This window comes from Cyprinodon variegatus, unplaced genomic scaffold (genome assembly GCF_000732505.1).
Source record: "Cyprinodon variegatus isolate N-32 unplaced genomic scaffold, C_variegatus-1.0 Scaffold166, whole genome shotgun sequence".
NCBI classification, from domain to species: domain Eukaryota; kingdom Metazoa; phylum Chordata; class Actinopteri; order Cyprinodontiformes; family Cyprinodontidae; genus Cyprinodon; species Cyprinodon variegatus.
Genome location: NW_015150619.1, coordinates 838,197 through 856,417, shown reverse-complemented (window position 1 = coordinate 856,417; position 18,221 = coordinate 838,197). Strand labels below are relative to the sequence as shown.

The 18,221-nt window shown below is 37.2% G+C and overlaps 1 protein-coding gene across 9 annotated transcripts in view; it reads right to left on the bottom strand.

Annotated features, from left to right (window-relative positions):
* The window catches only part of cep170 (centrosomal protein 170kDa), a 53,135-nt gene extending 36,866 nt beyond the window's left edge, over positions 1-16,269 (bottom strand). For all 9 annotated transcript variants that reach the window (XM_015378186.1, XM_015378191.1, XM_015378192.1 and 6 more), the window contains exons 1-3: positions 16,139-16,269; positions 3,507-3,572; positions 2,230-2,368 (exon numbers count right to left, since the gene is read on the bottom strand). In XM_015378186.1, coding sequence (XP_015233672.1) covers positions 2,230-2,334 — 105 coding nt within the window. In that variant the 5' untranslated portion in view covers positions 2,335-2,368; positions 3,507-3,572; positions 16,139-16,269. The remainder of the gene's footprint in view (positions 1-2,229; positions 2,369-3,506; positions 3,573-16,138) is intronic.
* Positions 16,270-18,221: the final 1,952 nt, after the last annotated feature.

Sequence of the window (18,221 nt, the reverse complement as noted above, 5' to 3'; positions counted from 1 at the left end):
TCTGATTCTTTATTTCACATTTTTCTGTTTCCCTCAACTAAATTCCTTCCCCAGTCAAGTAAAAAGTAAATCATAATAATACAGTTGAAGCAAAGGAAGCAGCTCTAAGAAAAAAACCACTGAAATAGATAACTTTAGATCAACCGTAACACAAGCCAGGCCCAGCAGCCTGTTTTATCTCATATTGCTGACAGAAAAAATGTAGAGGACACATGTGGAGATGGGAAAAAAATCAACCAAAGACAGAAAATGCTTTGAAGCATACTCCCAGATAAACAAAAATGAAAGCAAACTTAGACTGAAATATACATATTTTTGACAAGCTAGACTATAAAAGAAAGAATAATTTAGGCACCTCGGGTTAACAGGCAGCTATGGACACAATTTGGAGACAGGAACAGAGCAGCAATAAGCAGATACAGGGTCTGATTTAAAAGCACTTTAGCTTTATGTTGAAGTAACTACTTTTTTGTACCCGATTTCAATTAGTTTTAAGTAGTTTTTAGAGTTTACTAGTTTTTATTAGTAACTATAATTTCACTAAGGCTTTGTTTTAGTTTAGCTTTTGTTTCCTATAGACTGTTAATCTTTGAGTGCAATAGTTCAAAAGGTCAGAGCTGTGTAATAAAGCCCCAATTTAAGGAGCTATTCCTAAAATGTGGTTCAATTATACCCCACGTAAACCAAGTCATGAAAATCGGTTTGCCAGGCGTATCGAAATAGAAGGGAATATATTTAGAATCTTTGTTTAAATTAAAATAAAGTTGAAAAAAATATCTTCATTTCACTTTTTGTTTTTGATGAGTTTTAGTCAACATTAATTACCCCATAAGCAAGCAGCTAGCACATGGAGAATGGGCTCCGTCTAGCCAACCCAAGGAGGATTTAGCTCATGCTGGATTGGGACAAACTGGGCCTGGTCCTTCATTCAGCCCCTCCTCTGGTACCCTCTAGATTATGACCCGGATTGGTAAGCCAGACGGTCTCATCTGGGTCTTAAATGGGAGATAATTTGTTTGAATTCAACAAAACATCTAGAACCCATATGGATTTTTTCCTAGGATGGTGAAGAAGATGTGACCATTATGTAACCCACAGATGCTCCCATTAGGAACCCATTATTCAGGCCATTCCTTAACCATATGGGCTCCATCTGTCAACATCAACTGGGCAAAGGACATCCAAAGAAAGAAACCTTTTCATTGGCCGTGGTTGTGTTGTTCAATGATGGTTTAATAATTGTGTGTTCCACTTTCAAATTTAGAGAAGTAGGTACCCTACAGGGTCTCAATGTTGTCCAATGTCTCAAGGAAGCTCCTTACATCTTAAGACCTTCAGTCACTGTTCTGACAGGCTGTCAAGTGGTCAAAGAGCTGCCTGACAATGGCTGTACACCCAGTGATGCCGTCAGCTGCTTATGCCAATGTTATTCTCTTATATATTGTGATATTGTGTTTGTCGGTGGGTGTGTTTGTGTTTTATTTGGTGCACACAGGAGCCTTTTTATGTTTAGCCATGTGATAAAGCCCCGGCTTACTGAAAGGATCACATGGGTAAGAACTGGGAGCTGCTTTAAAAACACACAAAAGGCTAAATTAATGTTTTATATTATAAAATCCCATTGAGTGATAAGTAAACCAGGCTGAAACATACCAGAGAAAAAAATTCATAAACAAGAAAAGGAATGAAAAAAAGTTTAAATCATCCCAGGAAGAGATAAATAAAAACATGAACTACACTTCGAACCACAACTAAAGAAGTAGAAACAAAAACAGGATAATTCTTAAATCTTAGGCGTATGAAATTAAATGTTTTGCGGATAATCAGGCGTTTTATACAGACAGTGGGACCAGTGAAAACTCCTGTGCAATAATAATGTCCCTGCAGTTGTAAACACTCTATCCTGAACGAATGACTCAGTCAGATAGGATCTAACTCAAGAGGTATCTGCCCCACTTTCTATTATTAGTGCAATGACCAGAGGTACACATGAGTATGCACGTGGTCTCTGTGGATGTATGCACATAACTCACACAGATACACATGAAGAAGCAGACTACTTCAACAAAAGCACAGGCCAGAACTGTTGAAGTCACTAATCGACTTAAGTTGTAGAAAAGATATGCCTGTTTTCTGTGTAAGGAAAGCAGGACGGCTAAAGTAAAAAAAAAAAAAAAAAATCACATTAACAAAAGTGCTGGTGCTTTACGTCTCATGAAGCATTCTCACCTGCAGCATGAGCTCGCAGTCATCCCTTCCCACGAAGATCATTTCCCGGGGGAGTCGATGACGAGTTCCCCCACTGCTCACCAGGAACCAGGAGGTCACGCTCATGTCTGCACCCTGCCGCTTCCTCTTGTGCAAACCTCTTGAGACAAATTTATAAATGATGAAATGGAGAATTTCAATCTTCTCCTCTGCTTTCAAACTTCTAAATCTTCACAACAACCTTACAATTTCAATACATGTATATTAAACAGACTGCAAATTTTTGTTTTTGGACTTATGAGGAAGAACTGAGTTTAATATAGAAAAGTCAAGAAATGAGGGGGAAAAATCCAACATATAACAATATCACTAAAGTTGATCATGTCTAATATAGATAAAAACTAGTAGTTTGGATGGTATTGTTACTTTTCCTCTTATTTCATATTATTATCTTAATAAGAAAATAAATAATTACTGGACAAAATAGCAAAATACAAGAACAGAAAAGAATACTGTATGATCAACTTAATAAAAAAAAAAATTTCACGGCATTTAAAAAAATTCTATAGACAAATGTAGAATATACACTGAAAGCTTTCACTTAATAATAATATAACATACTTAATAATAAAATAGGCAACATTTAAAATAACGGCTGTAAATAAGAAAGCGTATCCAGCTGACTGGCACTGTGCAGAAACCGGTTAGGGAAGGTCAGAGTTGTAAACACAGCCAGGTCAGGTCAACATTCTGTATTACATCTCAATTGTATACATAAAATTCCCGTTACTTATATTGACTATCTCACATATATATAAATATCACACAAATAATGATGATATTTTTCTTAGATATTTTATCTAATAATCTTACTATATTATATGTTGTTATACATTAAACACAATATCTCATAATAACAAATTGTTTTATTAAGACATCATAATTAGTATATAATAAGCTTTTCTAACTATTTGATTAATATATTAAATTATGTACAATATAAATAACATATAATTATAATGTCCTAAAATATATTTCATTTTACACTTATCAAATTTTTATTATTATTAGATTTATAAGATTCACATAATAAACTTTAGTATACTTTGGTGACCAGGACATTGTTAATTCCCACTAATACTCTGTGCTGTTTAGAAGTACAGTTGTAGTGATCTAGGAAAAATGGTTGTGTGATATTTTAGTAGGTTTAATTCTTATAGCAATATATATATATAGCAAGATTTTTTTTTTAGATGTAAATTGAAGAATATATGTTTTATTTCCATTTTAGTACCAACCTCTGGCCCAGGGGAAAGACCACAGCTGATCACTGACCACTAGCAGGACAACGAAGCTAGGCCATCCTGGAAAAGATGGAGAAAGAAAAGAAAATTTAAAAAGAATGTTCCAAGAGGCCTGAAAATGTTTGCCACCTTTTGCTTCATATAGAAAACAATCCAATCCAAACTATATTAGCTGGTTGCTGGAAGAAGGTTTAGTAGGAGGTGTAATGAAACACTTTCTCTGTACAGTCAGCGTTAGGCAAACCAGTAAGGTAGAGCCTTCCTTTTTTACTGCCCGCTCTGATGAATGCCAGATGTCCAAGGAGGAAGTGATGTAGGAATGTTAGCAGCACGTTTATTTTCCCTCCTCCTCCTCAGACGAGCTGGAAAGGAGGTCAGAGCCAGCCCGGTGTGTGCCTAACTGTTCAGGCCTGAAACGACTCCAGTAAACAGAACAAACTCAGGCCGAAGTGTCATCCACTGTTTACAAACTAACCTGAGGCGCGGCTTAGTGTAAGGGTTGACGTCTGATTGACTAATCGGGCAGAAATTACAGCAGCACTGGCAACCTGTCACAACTGAATTTTCCAACTGTCATGAAAATAGCAAGAAAAATACAAGAGGGTGGTAGAAAACTTCTTGCATTTGATTAAAACTTAATGTTAAACTTTTAAGTGGCTTAGACTAAACCTTTAATTTAAATGAACATTTCAATTCTTTTCATGGTCCTCTCTTGTGACACTAAAATAACAGAAGCTCTCTTTCATGAGTATAAAGTGCCAAGAAAAAGCCCATCAGAGGGAGAATTAAAGATTATTGAGCTAAGCTGTTGCTCTCTTGACCTCCTGAGTACTTAGTATACCAACTCAATAATCCCCAGAGTAAAATTATAATCAGCTACACACCTCAACTCCTTGCATGACAAGGAAAAAAAAAAAGGCGTGCATCAGTAACTGTCTTTAATGGAAAATGGATTTTAGCCCAGTTACTGCTCAGACAGAATATCCAACAAATGTATTCACCACATGAAAATCTGATGAAAACATCCCAGGAATTTTGTGGGAAATTCGATGCCACTCGACAGAAATGAAGAGAGCCACTGCTCTTTCTTTATACCTTTTGCTACTTGTTTAATCTTTGCAACATTTTATTTTTATTGACTAACCATCTGATAGTAAACGTGCTATATACAAGATTTATTTTAGCCACAGAGTTCACAGATGTAAATGCAAAGATGCTCGTTTTTATTTTCATAACTAAATGTATACATTTTTGCTAGGTTTCTTCTTAACTACCAATTTTCTCATGTTTTTGAGACTGTGTACTCCAATTAATGATTAGCTCACTACTAAATTAGCCAATTGATCGTGTTTCCTTAAGAGTAAAAAAAAAAAAAAAAATCCTCACAAACTGCAGTTGTTTTGTAACAATATGAGGCAGATAACAGAAGTGGAAGAGGTTTTTCCTGAAACGACTCATTAGGCTCATCAGCTCTGGCACTACACCACAGCTATGTGTGGTTTCCCTCCCAACTGTGGGCGAAACATCAGAGAGCTTGCTGACTAAATAACTACGCCACACTCGCATGGAGAATGCAAAGTTAACAAGACTGCGGTGGAGGAGCTTCAATATGATGCATGGTGGGCTTTTGGTGGCATACAAACAGCCGCTGACAATCAACACGTGAAAGATGTGGCACACATGGAGAAATACAGAGGTTAGTCTGGTGAAGGAAACAAAGCTGTGCAGAAATCTATTCTGCCTATTATTAGTTTATATGACTTAAAACACCTTAACCTAAAGTCTTTAAGGCAAATAAGAGAAGAAATGTTACTCCAGATTATATATTCATGACCACATATTTTGGTGCACTGATGTCTTAAAACAATAAGTGGAAAAACAGGCCCACAGCGTCACATATCTTTCACCATGCTTGCCAGAAGGATGTCTTTCTTTTCCATAAGTTAATATTTTGATTTACACCAAAACCACCAACAAAAACTGGTCCAACATTGTCCAACTTGAAGTCCTAGCATAGGAGGTCATTAGAGTTTCTTACATTAGACTAGGATCTTGATGCATATCATGTCTGACCAATGCAAAAACATTAAAAAAAAGTCTAGTTGGATCATTACTTAATCGAAGGTGAATAGAACTACACATATAAAATGAAAAAGGTTAAAGAAAATTCTCTTTGACAGCAAGGTGCCTATGACATCAAATATTTTCACATCTTCATCAAAAGCTGCTAAGGGCTCTATAGCTGCATAAAGAGAAGCGTGTATTTAAAAGTCATTCTTATTACTCTGGCCTTTCTAAAAACATTCTTATTGGGGCTGATGAAGAACAAACAATGACCTCATATTATTGGCAGGGATTTCCCAGCACCCAGAGCAGCACTAGTACTATCTCCCCACACTCAAACGCTCACTGATGAGGAATGAAAGAGCGGGATTATTCCAAGATGACTGAATTCTTTGTGCTAAGGAGATAGCAGTGGAGAGACAGGAAGAATGTAAAACACTTCTCACTGAGGACACTCGTCTTTTTATCCACTCCCTGTGAGCAGAAACTCTTCCAAACTCCAGCTAAACATTTATTTAAATAAAAAAACAGGCATTCACTGGAGTTAGGTCGCTCTTCTAAAACTAAATCAGATGTTGCACATTACATAGAGAAGTTTTAAGTAAAACAGAGAAGATTAATCCTTTATCAGTGCTGACTAATCGCTCTTACATCTAATCTGTTGTTTAGTGGAAATTATATAAACACCCTTCTGTTTTTTTCTCTATTTTTCAAATATCTTCCCTCCATTCTGAGTGAGCCAATCACAACCTGAGCTAAAAAACAGGAAGTGATGTCCCTATTTACGGCCATCCAGTAAGCTGTGCGTTTCTGCTGCTGTTTTCCACGTAGCATCTGGCGGGAGTCGGTATCCCAGCATGACGCAACAGCTGGGTAACGGTCACAGCGCTCCTCTGCTGTTTCCTATTAACCATCCGATTGCTGCAGCGCTGCTACAGCCTTAAAACCTGAGTCACGCCACATCACACACCATGATGAGCTGACACACAGATGCTTGGTAAAAGGATGGAGGAGTTAACCAGGGAGACGGACCAGCACAGAGAGAAGAGTCATGCTCTCGTCACACTGATTTCCAATGAGGTCTTATGATGGGAGCCATAGTTCAACCCAGTAAGGGTGAGGTTAGCTGTCTATATGTAAAAAAATCTCTCTTTACTACATCAAGCCCCCGATTTAACGCAAACATTTTTGCTATTGCTATATTAAAACTCAAAAACAAAAACACAAGAATTAAATGGAAACTGCTGATGCTCAAATTGACCATGCTGTTATATCCAATTATCTATTTAACTGGAAATAATCTAAATGCCAAGAGGAAATCATGTCTTGCTTTCCCGGTGGTGTTTCTCTCTATAAATGTTGAATAGTCGACAAACTTGAACAGCAGCCGTAAGGCTTTGCTCTGAGGGTGTTTCAGATTTTACATTTTAAAATCCAACACTTTAACTTTTTCAGTAGCTTTGGGTACAAAAAGTTTACATACTAATTGCGGTGAAATTGCGGTTATTGAATCAAGTGTCCTATAAGGTTAAAGGGCTATTTTACTGTTTTCTTTACTATCTGCAATTCAGGTTTGTTAGCTGTGTTCTGTACTGGGTTCTCTTAAACTATATTTAGTTCTTTAAACCACATGTTGAAAGAGTCTGCAATAAACCAAAACTGGGGCCGTTTACTCTTGTGACCTACAGAATGAGTATTAAACTATTTGGAATGACTGTGACTAAAACCCTTAATCTGATATAAGGCGTCCTTTATTCTAAAGCAGAACAGTTTTTAGAGCAGGGCAAAAATGGCCAAGCTGTAAAAACTGTTTTTTTTAAAGCATTAAGCGAAACATTGTATATAAGAATTAAAAGTAGACGTTTATAACATTTGTTTCAGATTTTTGCTTTTGTTGAATGAAACAAAAAAAAAAACTCTTTGGGTGTTTTTTCACATCTGTTTGGTATAAAAAGTGCTTTTAGTCTGGTCCTTGTCTGTTTTGCTCTTTGTTGTCTGCTCAGATGTTTAGGGGAGACAACAATTTCAGAGTAGAATGAAAAAAATGATTGGCAAGGGACCCTGAAGGAATGACCTTACAGACGGTGAAAGAAAATCTCCAAACCCTAAGGGATACAAAATTCATCCAGGAGAACAAACTAACAGTGGACTGTGGGCAGACAGGCAGACAAAGACTTCTCCCGTCCCCACGGCTCTCCTACAGTTTTACAGACATGAAAGTGAACAGCAACCATTGTTCCTCTTTGAAAGACACAAACAGATAATAGCCAGAGCTTTTCTATTATGTGCACCAGGTACTCACCAGGCTGCATGTCTATTGATTCAACATGCTATAGTTGCTGCTATTGATGCTTCAGTGTCTGATGAAGAAATATCTTATTCATCTATTCATTTTTTTTGTCATTCTTGGTTGATGAAACAATATTACAGAGAATATAGGAAATACACGTAAAGTTTTCAAATGTACCAAAATAAATACTTGGAAACAACAGTTTCAGAGTAAGTAAAATCCTTAACCTTTTCGGAAATTGCATAAAAAGGTGGTATATGTTCTTGGTCTATTGGTTAGCGTGATAGTTTGATTGTATAAACATATAGATTAAAAGTACCTGCCTTACAGTCTTACTAAAAAAATATCCTAGAAAAAAGATAAAAGACACTAACTAGTTAACTAGAAATCCACTGGGTAAGACTGATGTCAAGTTTTTATTTAAGGGCTATGAAACCGACATCCAGCAGTCGACTGCCAGGATGCGTCGTGTATGCCAGAGTGATCACAACCGTCCCAAACCAGTGAGTAGCTGAGCTGGTGATGGAGATGAGGAACATGCTCTAGAGAGAAACAGTTCTATAAACAGGATTTTCTAATGAATTACCATGATGCATTGTTACCAAAACAAAATAATTTACACATGTAAGGTGTATATGTGACATAGTTCTTAGTTCTGATGAAGTTAGTAAAAGTACAATAACCATATTTTTCAGGATTTGACTGATCAAAGCCATTAAAAAGTTCAATATATGTTGTATCTTCCCTCAAATCATCAAAATCTCAGTTCATGAGGAGGACGGCATTAACTGAAATTTATCATCATAGAGACTCGGTGTAGACAGGCGGTGTGTTTTCTGGAAAAAAGACCCCATCCAGTTTTCATGTACAGCTACAATACAGTAAGCTAAAGAAAGATAAACCAAGATCAGACCACTTTTGGAGTTTACACATAAAACCGCTGGCAAAAAAAAAAAAAAAGCTACTCCTCCTTAATAAGTCTCATGTAATGATAGTGTAACAACAAATCACAAGAGGGGGTCGAATGAGAAACAAATAAGCCGCTCACTTCCTGAAGTAGGTCATGTTGCAAGCACTATGATTTTCTAAATCTGGATTTAAACAGAGGCTGGATGTCACCGATAAAACATAACACTGACGAATCACACTAAGGGTACTGAGTGAAGATAATCATCTATTCTACACAATATTTAATTCAGATATCAGCTGTATTTCTGCAGCGACACCAAAACTATTCTTCAACATGTATCCCAAACGACTGGAATAAACTAACAGGGGGAGAGCTAATAAATCATTATGCTGTCAGGTTAACACCATGTGCCTCTATATACTTGCTACACGGGGGAATCTATAGCTTTGTGATAACGTGGCCAATAAATTCAGCATGTTAGTAAGAAAAAAAAAAGAGGTCCAATGCGGCACAACAGAACATATGGCGCAGAAAGGGAGGGTGCATCACATGAACAATTGGCAAGAGAAAACAAACAAGCTAACACCTCCATTTAGCCAGCATCAATGCGTCTTGCTCCATTGTTTTTACCAAACACAACCCAGCAACCCCATTCTGCCCCTCCCTATGGCCTTAAGACATAAACCCACCACATGCTCTGCAACCATGTGCTCAGCCTGTCCTGCAGACCTAGAGGTTCACAGTTAAATGATCCAGAGGATGGGATTATCCAAAATATAACACACATTTAAGCTAAATAAAATTAAAAACTGAAATATTTTTTCACTGAAAGTCTAATAATAAATAACCAGACCTATAAAAAGTGATTGTGATGATAAAGAGATCAGAGGAATTATATCATTAATAATCCATGAGTATAATGAGGCGAATGTCCTGCAGCAGTTTCTTTCACTGCATGTTATTCACGCACCGAAGGAGGTATGTTAACCTTTCTCAAAAAAAAAGCATACATTTTCTTACCTTAAAGGATAAAAAGAGGATTTGATATAGAATGGCACTTTCTTCAACTATTAAACAACAGTGTACATAGTTATTAGCAACCCTAGTTAAATCTGTAAAACCTCTGAAAGAAAAATGTACCTTTGCAGGAAAAAAATGTAACATAGTGGGGTCTATTAGTCTCCATAACAGCCATTAGATGCTTCTATATGCAGTCGTTGTGGCCACAAAGGAGGAGGCATTGGTACAAGGACAGACAATGGAGAAAGATCTGTAGGCATGTGAGACTGTCAGGAATAAAGGAATAAGGGATTAGATGAATGCAGAGGACTGCAGAAACCATGAACCAACTGAAATTGTCATGATCTTGGTGCTTATGACTGGCTTGATTAGTCATTCCAATCACCTGCATAGCTCCGCCAAGTTTCTCATCACCACTTAGCTGTGTCATCTGCTCCAGTCTCTATTTAACCTGCCCACTTCCAGTCATCAGGGTCAGATTATTCGAGCCCTTGGTGAGAGTTCTCTAGCATACCTGATTGTGTTCTGATTGCCTGATCCTGACCCCATTCTGCTTCTGGATCTCTGAGCCTACCTGTTTCTGTTCTGATCTGTTTGCCTGACCTGTCGTCGGACTCCTGCTGGATTCTACCAGTTGACCGATCCTGGAACTGCTTTCTGACAACGACCTGGATTGCCCTTCAGTACCTTTACGGATCTCTGATATTCTGGCCCAACTCCTGAGCCTCTCTGACACCGGCTTTAGCTCCACCCTCTGGATAGTCCTGCCTTCCTTTGTCTGCTTGGATATTATCTCCTGCCAGTTCTTCATTCTTCGGTGCTTCAGTATCTGGGACTCTCTGGGCAGTGTTCGTCGTGTCGTGTTGGCAACTGTCCGGCTGGAATCCACCTCTTCCTCTGGGCACGAACTGAACTATAAGACCAGGTTAGTGACTCACACAATTGCAATCATCCTTCGCCAGTTTAACGTGGTCGCTAACCTGTGTTTTCCTCTTGCAGAGGGCCCTGCCTCAAATGCCCTAGCTGTTCTCTGTCATTTTTAAATAAACACCCTTTGAAATATCCTTCTGTCTGAATACTGTGTCCTCTGTTCCGAGCTTTGACAGAAATATTACACCAGAGAGCTAACATCATCTGGTACCTCCGTCTGAAGTGGAAATCTCTAACTTTTCTTCTTCAACATTTCTCCTCTAGCTCAGTACAACACAGAGTTATGTTTTATTAAATCAATATGAAACTACCTTATCTTGCAAAATTCTGCAATGGCAGGTGTTTTGAGGAATTGGTAGCAGTAAATCCAGGTGTATAGAGCGTTATCTTACCGTAAATCTGATTATGGCTCCTTCCCCACTATAGTGAGGAGCAGAAAAAGTTAGCTTTTCCAGGTTTTATGATTGATATTTAATCTTTTTAAATTAGGATGTTATCTTCATCTTTGTATTTCTTTTCATATTAGATATTTTTTGTATCATTTTGAGTCACTTATGTAAAGTTTTCTATAAAGAGTATCTTTATAAATATTATTGATATGTTTTACAACTATTATCATTATTACCTCCAACTGTATTGCTTAGAACTTCATCTTTCTTTTACAACTGCTCTCAAACTCTCAAATTTTCTATTCTTTTGCAGGTCATCCTGCAACACAGCTACTTTTTGCATGTGTAAAATGTTTTTCTTCCTTTTTTCTAAGCCTTCCTTATTTGAATTATTTAAAGATCTGGTAATAAACATAGAAATCTTTCATTAGTAGAAATAACAAGTCCTTTTTAAACACTCTATGTGGAGCTTTTCTATAAAATCTGTTAAGAGGAATGTACATTCTGAATGTACAATTGGAACGCTACCCAAAATTAAGTGTAATAGCTGTTTTCATATTAGTCATAAATAATTATGTGATTTGTATAAATAATTGTAATTAACTGTATTTCTATGGATTATGAGTAGGATTGTGGCGCTACATTAGATATATATTTGCTGTGCAGAGGGCTCTTGAAGCTCTCCAGCTCTCCTGCTGGGTAGATAATGACTGACCCGTGGCGCTTTAACAGAAACATCAGTCTTTGACCGCCTCAGCCAAAAGTTGATTACGGCTCCAACATTTTTACCACTCAGAGCCATAGCCTTGGTACCAGCTAAAAATAGTGAAAACGCTTATACTGAAACTCACACTGCCACTTAGAAGGAAAGAGAATATAATAATAAAAAAAACAACAAAAAAACAGAGGGGTTAGCATAAGGAAAATCGGGTTGGAAAAGAGCAAGATGGGAATTGAAGTGGCAGAAATTAAGATCGATATCAGCAGTGGAAAGCTCAGCATGTAATGAAGGAAACTCAGAAGGGAGTGCAGACTGTTACACCCCAAAACAGATGTTCCACTTTTCTTTTTTTTTAATAAAATTTAATCTTGGAAAGAAAAACTGTGACACAGTCCTGATGTTCCATAACAAGGGAGAGGCTGGTGATTGTGGAAATAAAGAGCTTTAAACTTCTCTTGTTGTTTTGCAATGTTCTTCTCCATTGAGCCCGCTTTTCTCTCTGTTTGTGTCTGCAGCATCACCAAGCTACCTGACTCCCATAATATTGTTAATGTTTCCACTCTGGCAGATTACAGAAATGAAATTTGCTGATATTTTTAGCTAAGGACTCTCTCCCGCATCATGTTTAAAAAAAATTTCCAACAAATGAAATAGAGTCAAGATATCTAGTTCCAAGCTAAGTTGTTTTCAGTCACAAGTAATGCTTCCCTCGCCACTGAAGTAAAATGAATTCACTTCCTAAACTTCCTACTTTACACAATAGCCATGGGCAGGCCGGACTACACTCCCCAGAGACGTCCAGACTGCACTCCAGGGCAGTGAATGAGGCGCTATGCATGAAAATATAGCTCCTTGGTCACCAAATCTAAATAATGTGGGACACTGGAAATAGCAGAAACCCAGTGAGAAGATGCTGTCAACAAATGAGATCAATGTTAATAATCGGCACATCAATATCCTCATCACATGGCTTCTAGTTTTAGGAGGAGACAAGCAAAACATGTAAAGCTTTATGGGCAGAAAATGAATTTATTAGTTCTGTATATGAGCTGGGATTCAGTGTAACCATGTAATGGGTATGCACAGAAGTAAGCTAAGGCCTAGCTGGGACAAAGTTGCTGCTTCCTCTTTCAGACTGCATCAACAGTCCTGTGACAGTGACACAGTTTGCTTCTATTAAATGCAAAAGCCTTTTAGAGCAAAGCAGCCGGCTAGTAGCCATATTTACTCCAGGGGTTCTCGGGAGGGCAAAGAAGGCAGGGCAGAAGAGAGAATGGAAAGAAAAAAAGCAGCCTGCATGGTATCCTCTACCAGGCAAAAAGCTGTGGTTAAAAAAAAAAAAAAAAAAAGAAGAAAAAAACATTTTCTGTCCTACCATTCCTATGCTTCATATGTCCTAACTGAGACTCAATAATACATCTTAGAGTATATTTGCAACACATTCTAAATAGCACTATTATTCTAATTCAAAATATATGTGAAATACAACAAAAGAAATTACATTTGTTTAAAACTGTATGTCTTTTTTGAGCTCAGTTGAACTGTTTTTAAAGTAGCTTCTTAGTGTGCTGGTTTACACACCAGCTACTTAGAGAAGAAGAACAAAAAGACTGAAAAGAATATGTGTAATGGTTTAAACAGGAGTATTACTGTAACTGTACATTCGTAGATCTCACAGTGCAGACTAGCAGGGTCTAATGAATGCGTAAAGATGGCTTATTTTCTGTCATTAGATAGGAAATGTATGAATTAGTCCTTAAAGCTTTGGTCTTTAGCTATCAATTGTTCAAATGTTTTAAGGAATAGTTAGTTTTGACTACCTGAACATATTTCATTAAGTCTTGAAGTTCTACAGAAATATTTTCGATGATGTTAAAGTCCTTGTACTAAACTTGCCCAGAGATGTTTACATACACCTTACAGTGGAGATGCCTTTAAAAAGTTGGCTCTATAAGGGAGCTCAAAACTGATGAAGAGTTTAAATTTCTCAACAAGTGAAAACTAAACCATTTAGAGCATTTTAGTGAGTGATAAAAAAAAATTATTTCAAACAACACAAATAATCTAGTAGAGAATTGTAATATGTCACTTTTAAATCACAGATGGCGCTAGCTTAAAGGCTAACCAGTCCTACATTACAAATAATGTCAGTCTGTATTATGAACCTCAAATTAACTATAGGAGGGAGGGGGGAAAGGGGATTAATCTTATGTTATGTAGGCTAAGTGATTAGTGTAGTGATGAACCTCGGCTACATCTGCTAAATGTTTTCATGCTGGATTAATGCATTTATGCTGTATATTCGTGTTAGCTTTTTTCATTATTTTTAGCTCCTTCAGGCGGTAAATGGTAAAAGGCTTGTTCTTATATAATGCCTTTTCAAGTCAGGGGACTCTAAAGCGCTTTACAGTGGATTCATTCATTCATGCACACATTAACACGCTGATGGTGGCAAGCTACATTGCAGCCACTGCTGCCCTCGGGCTCACTGATAGAAGCGAGGCTGCCGTACACAGCCGCCGCCACGCCCTATGACCCCTATCAGTGGGCAATGAGGGTGAAGTGCCTTTGCCCAAGGACACAGGAAGCTGAAGCATGGGGTCAAACTGGTTGCAGGGCGGACTCCTTCATCTGACGCTGCCATTACCATAGGAGGGCACAGCGAGCAGAAGTTGGAGAAAAAGTGGATAGATTTCACTATCGCTCACTAGGGGTGTTCTGATACAACTTTTTAATTTCCAATACCATACTGTTATTGGAGTTTTGAGGATTGGCTAAAACTGATATTGACCCAATGTGAAAAGAGCACAAATTATATTTTTAATACTTATTTTGTAGTATGGAATTTAAGGAAAAGCTTAATAAAGTGACATTACTTAAACAAAGAGCAATGCAAGGTATGAGAGCAACAGACCAATTTATTATCAACTAAAACATATGCTTTAAAATAAAACATAAGAATATACCACAATTATCAAAATTTAAATGAATAAATTAGATAATAATCCTGTGCATTGCAAATTTTGCACCCAGCAGCTGTTGTGACCACGTGAGTTGTGCAGAATACAAGAGCTGCTTAAATCTTAGATTTGGGATGCAGATCAATATTATCAGATATTTATGTCTCGGCTTATATTGAACCGATTTCCAATATCAAATCAGCAAACAGTGATATTCACCAATAGTATTGCATCTTGCATGTTTGCTGAATATGTGCAGCCCAAGTGATAACATGTTATTTAAGCAGCAATACCAGCTAAATCTGTTGGGCTCTCTTTTTAGCATCAAAACAATTATTCTTACTGCCAGACAGGACACCATTAAAAAACAAAAATAATAATAAATTGAAAACATTTTTAAAAATAAGCAGCAGTAGCTCTTAGATCATGTTATAGACATTTGTTTCAGTTCTCCTTTAATTCCCTGACTCTCAGTGTTTTTCAATTGTTTCATTAGGATAGCATAGAGTAAAAAAACAAAAACCCAAAAAAAACTGCAGGTGTTTTTTTTAATTCATATATTCTTTATTTCCCAAAGTTTTATAGGGGGATGTGTTGATGGCTGCAAAAATCCAAACTGAGCACAAAGAGAGGGGATGTAGGCCATCTACATCTGCCCCATGAAAACAAAGCCTCACCGTTAGAGGAGGACAGGGGTCCGACATTGGAACACGTTTTCCAATTTTTACTACAAATTAAACGATCAACTGGAAAGATTTATCTCCTCACACAGCTTGCAGAGTAAAACAGGGCTGCCTGGTTCCCAAAAGATAAACAAAGCGCCCTAATGGGAACGACCTTCATTGATGTGCATCTTGCCTCCACTGCCATCCGAGCGCCTGCTGAAGGATGCAACTCACAGGAAAACAGTAGGTTGGGAGTTTATGATATAAACTCCAAATAAAAACTGAAGAAAAAAATTATGTATTCGGTTGTTTTTTGTTTTGTTTGTTTTTTTCAGTAGAGAGAACAGAGTGAGGGAGACTGAGTCGCCTAACAAAGGTGGAGCAGGGAGCCATCCAGCAGCATGTTTAGCAGGATATTCCTCCAGCTTGCTGATTAAATTCGGTCACCCATTTATTTAAAGCTTTAAAGTGAGTAACTTAATCAGTTTTTTTCAGTTGACATTGAAAAATCCCCTGAAATCGGGAGATGTGCAAAGGAAAAGCTGAAATCGACTCTTTTTCCTTCTCTCTCTGTCGTAAACTGCACGTGAGTGAGACAGTCTTTACGGTGAAAGCCGTTTTAAAGCCTATTAATTTTATTGTTTTCTGTGTAAAAGTCGAGTCTAAGCTCCACTTACCCTTTTCTGTAAGCTGTGAGTCGCTTCTGAAGGTGTGTGTGGAGCCCAGCCCTGGGAGCGCTGGCCTTCTCTTCCTCCGTTGCTCAGCAATAAGCTACTCCTCTGAAAATAACGGCAGGCGCATCAAAGAGCAGGACAGATACTGTTTCCGGTCAGCACTTTCAAAATAAAACACAAGGAAACAATAATAAGACGAAAGGTTTCTGTGCTTCATCCACCGTCAATGGCTGTTCTTGTATTAATGTCCCTTCCTGTCTCCAGCTTGTTTTTACATTTTCTCAATCTGCTGATCTCAGACCCCCAAAATTTGAAAATAAAGTCTGTCTTTTACAAACTGCATTAAGGTTTTAAAGAAGCTTAAACTGTTTTAACGAATCTATGTATCTCTTGTTTGCATTTAACATTATTTTGTATCCGGTGGTGTCAAAAGTACACACATTTGTTACTTAAGTAGAAGTATAGATACTGCAGTTTAAAAACACTCTGGTAAAAGTTAAAGTATCAACTTGACCTCTTTACACAAATAAAAGTGAAAAAGTATGTGCTAAAACTACTTAAAGTATAAAAGTATAAAGTAACCTTTAAAAAAAAAAACGCCAGATGCCATTATATGAATTGAAAGCTAAAGTGTACGACTATTTGGAAAATTGCATTGAGATAGGGCCAAGGATGGGGGAGCTGTTGTTGGTCTCAATCTCCCGATATGCTCTCTCCTGTGTCCGACCTTTCAGACATTTCAACATCTTTTTCTGAATCCAACATTGTAGCATGAAATAGACAATTCACGTTTACAGTTTGAAGAACACCTGCTTGCTTCTGATGATTTCCTTTAGCCAACCAATGAGTGTTTGCGTTTTATGACTCATCCAATTACACAAATTTTCAACTAGATGTGGATGGTGCCAATGATCTGCATTGGATGGCGCACATGATGTGAAATAAATATTTAAAATCATTAAACCGAGGCCAAGAGTAACAAGTAATGTTTGTTTAAAAAATTTAAGGAATAGAAAGTACAGATACTTGTGTGAAAATGTAATGTGTAGAGGTCAGAAGTAGGAAGAAAATTAAGTAATGGAGTAAACTATAGATGCCGAAAAAGTGTATTTAAGTACAGTAACAAAGTATTTGTACTTTGTTACTTGACACCTCTGTTTATATCGGAAGTAGAGATGATTAGATGTAATTTAAACTCTTTTAGAAAAACTAAAATAATCCTACCAGAAACTTTATTTCAGGTACCAACTTCAGATGCATTTATCTAGCTGTGATTCATGGCCAAATTTTATTCTGCTACTTAAACTTGGCACAAACAAATGCAGACATTCAATCTTCAGCATTGTAATGTTGAATTCGTAATGATATGCTTCTTAATTTCTGTTGTTGGGAGCAGGTTCATGCCAGATACCGGTATATGCTGGTATATAAAGAGCTGATAAAGAGGGTCAGTATCACTCTGGGAGGTCCTGTAGAAAACCACTGCAGATTAATACATTAAATGATCAATAATGAATGAATGATGGATAAAGAAAATGGAGAATGTCACCTGGCCATCCTTTATCAGACAATTATACAACGACAATGTTCAGTCTTCAGTCAGAAGCTTCTCCAGAGCTACTGTAAGACAGACAGCTACAGGAGACCCTTCCTTCGTACTGCCATCAGTCTCTACAACAAATGATCAATGGGCTATTTAGAAATTATTTGAAGCAACATACATAAGAAACAGAATCCATTTGTAAAAGTCTAGAATCTTTTTTGTCATTTAACAGGTCTGGTTTCAGAAGTCCAAAATGTGGTTCATAGAATCTATACGAAATAACTCCGTCCATGTACCCTTCCTCTAAATTTCACTATTTCCGTTATTGTCTCATTCATGAGATGGCATTATGTAAAACAAAAAATAAAAGTATAGAAAATGCTATTCCAGTTTCACAAATACAGAGTTTTCTTACGTTTCAATCCATGTTTTCAAGGAATCTCTGCTAAAAATTGTACTCAAGTTGCAATACCTCAATGTATTTTTGCTCTATTAAGAATGAAAAGTAGTCATCCAATATTTCACTCAAGTAAGTTAAAAAAG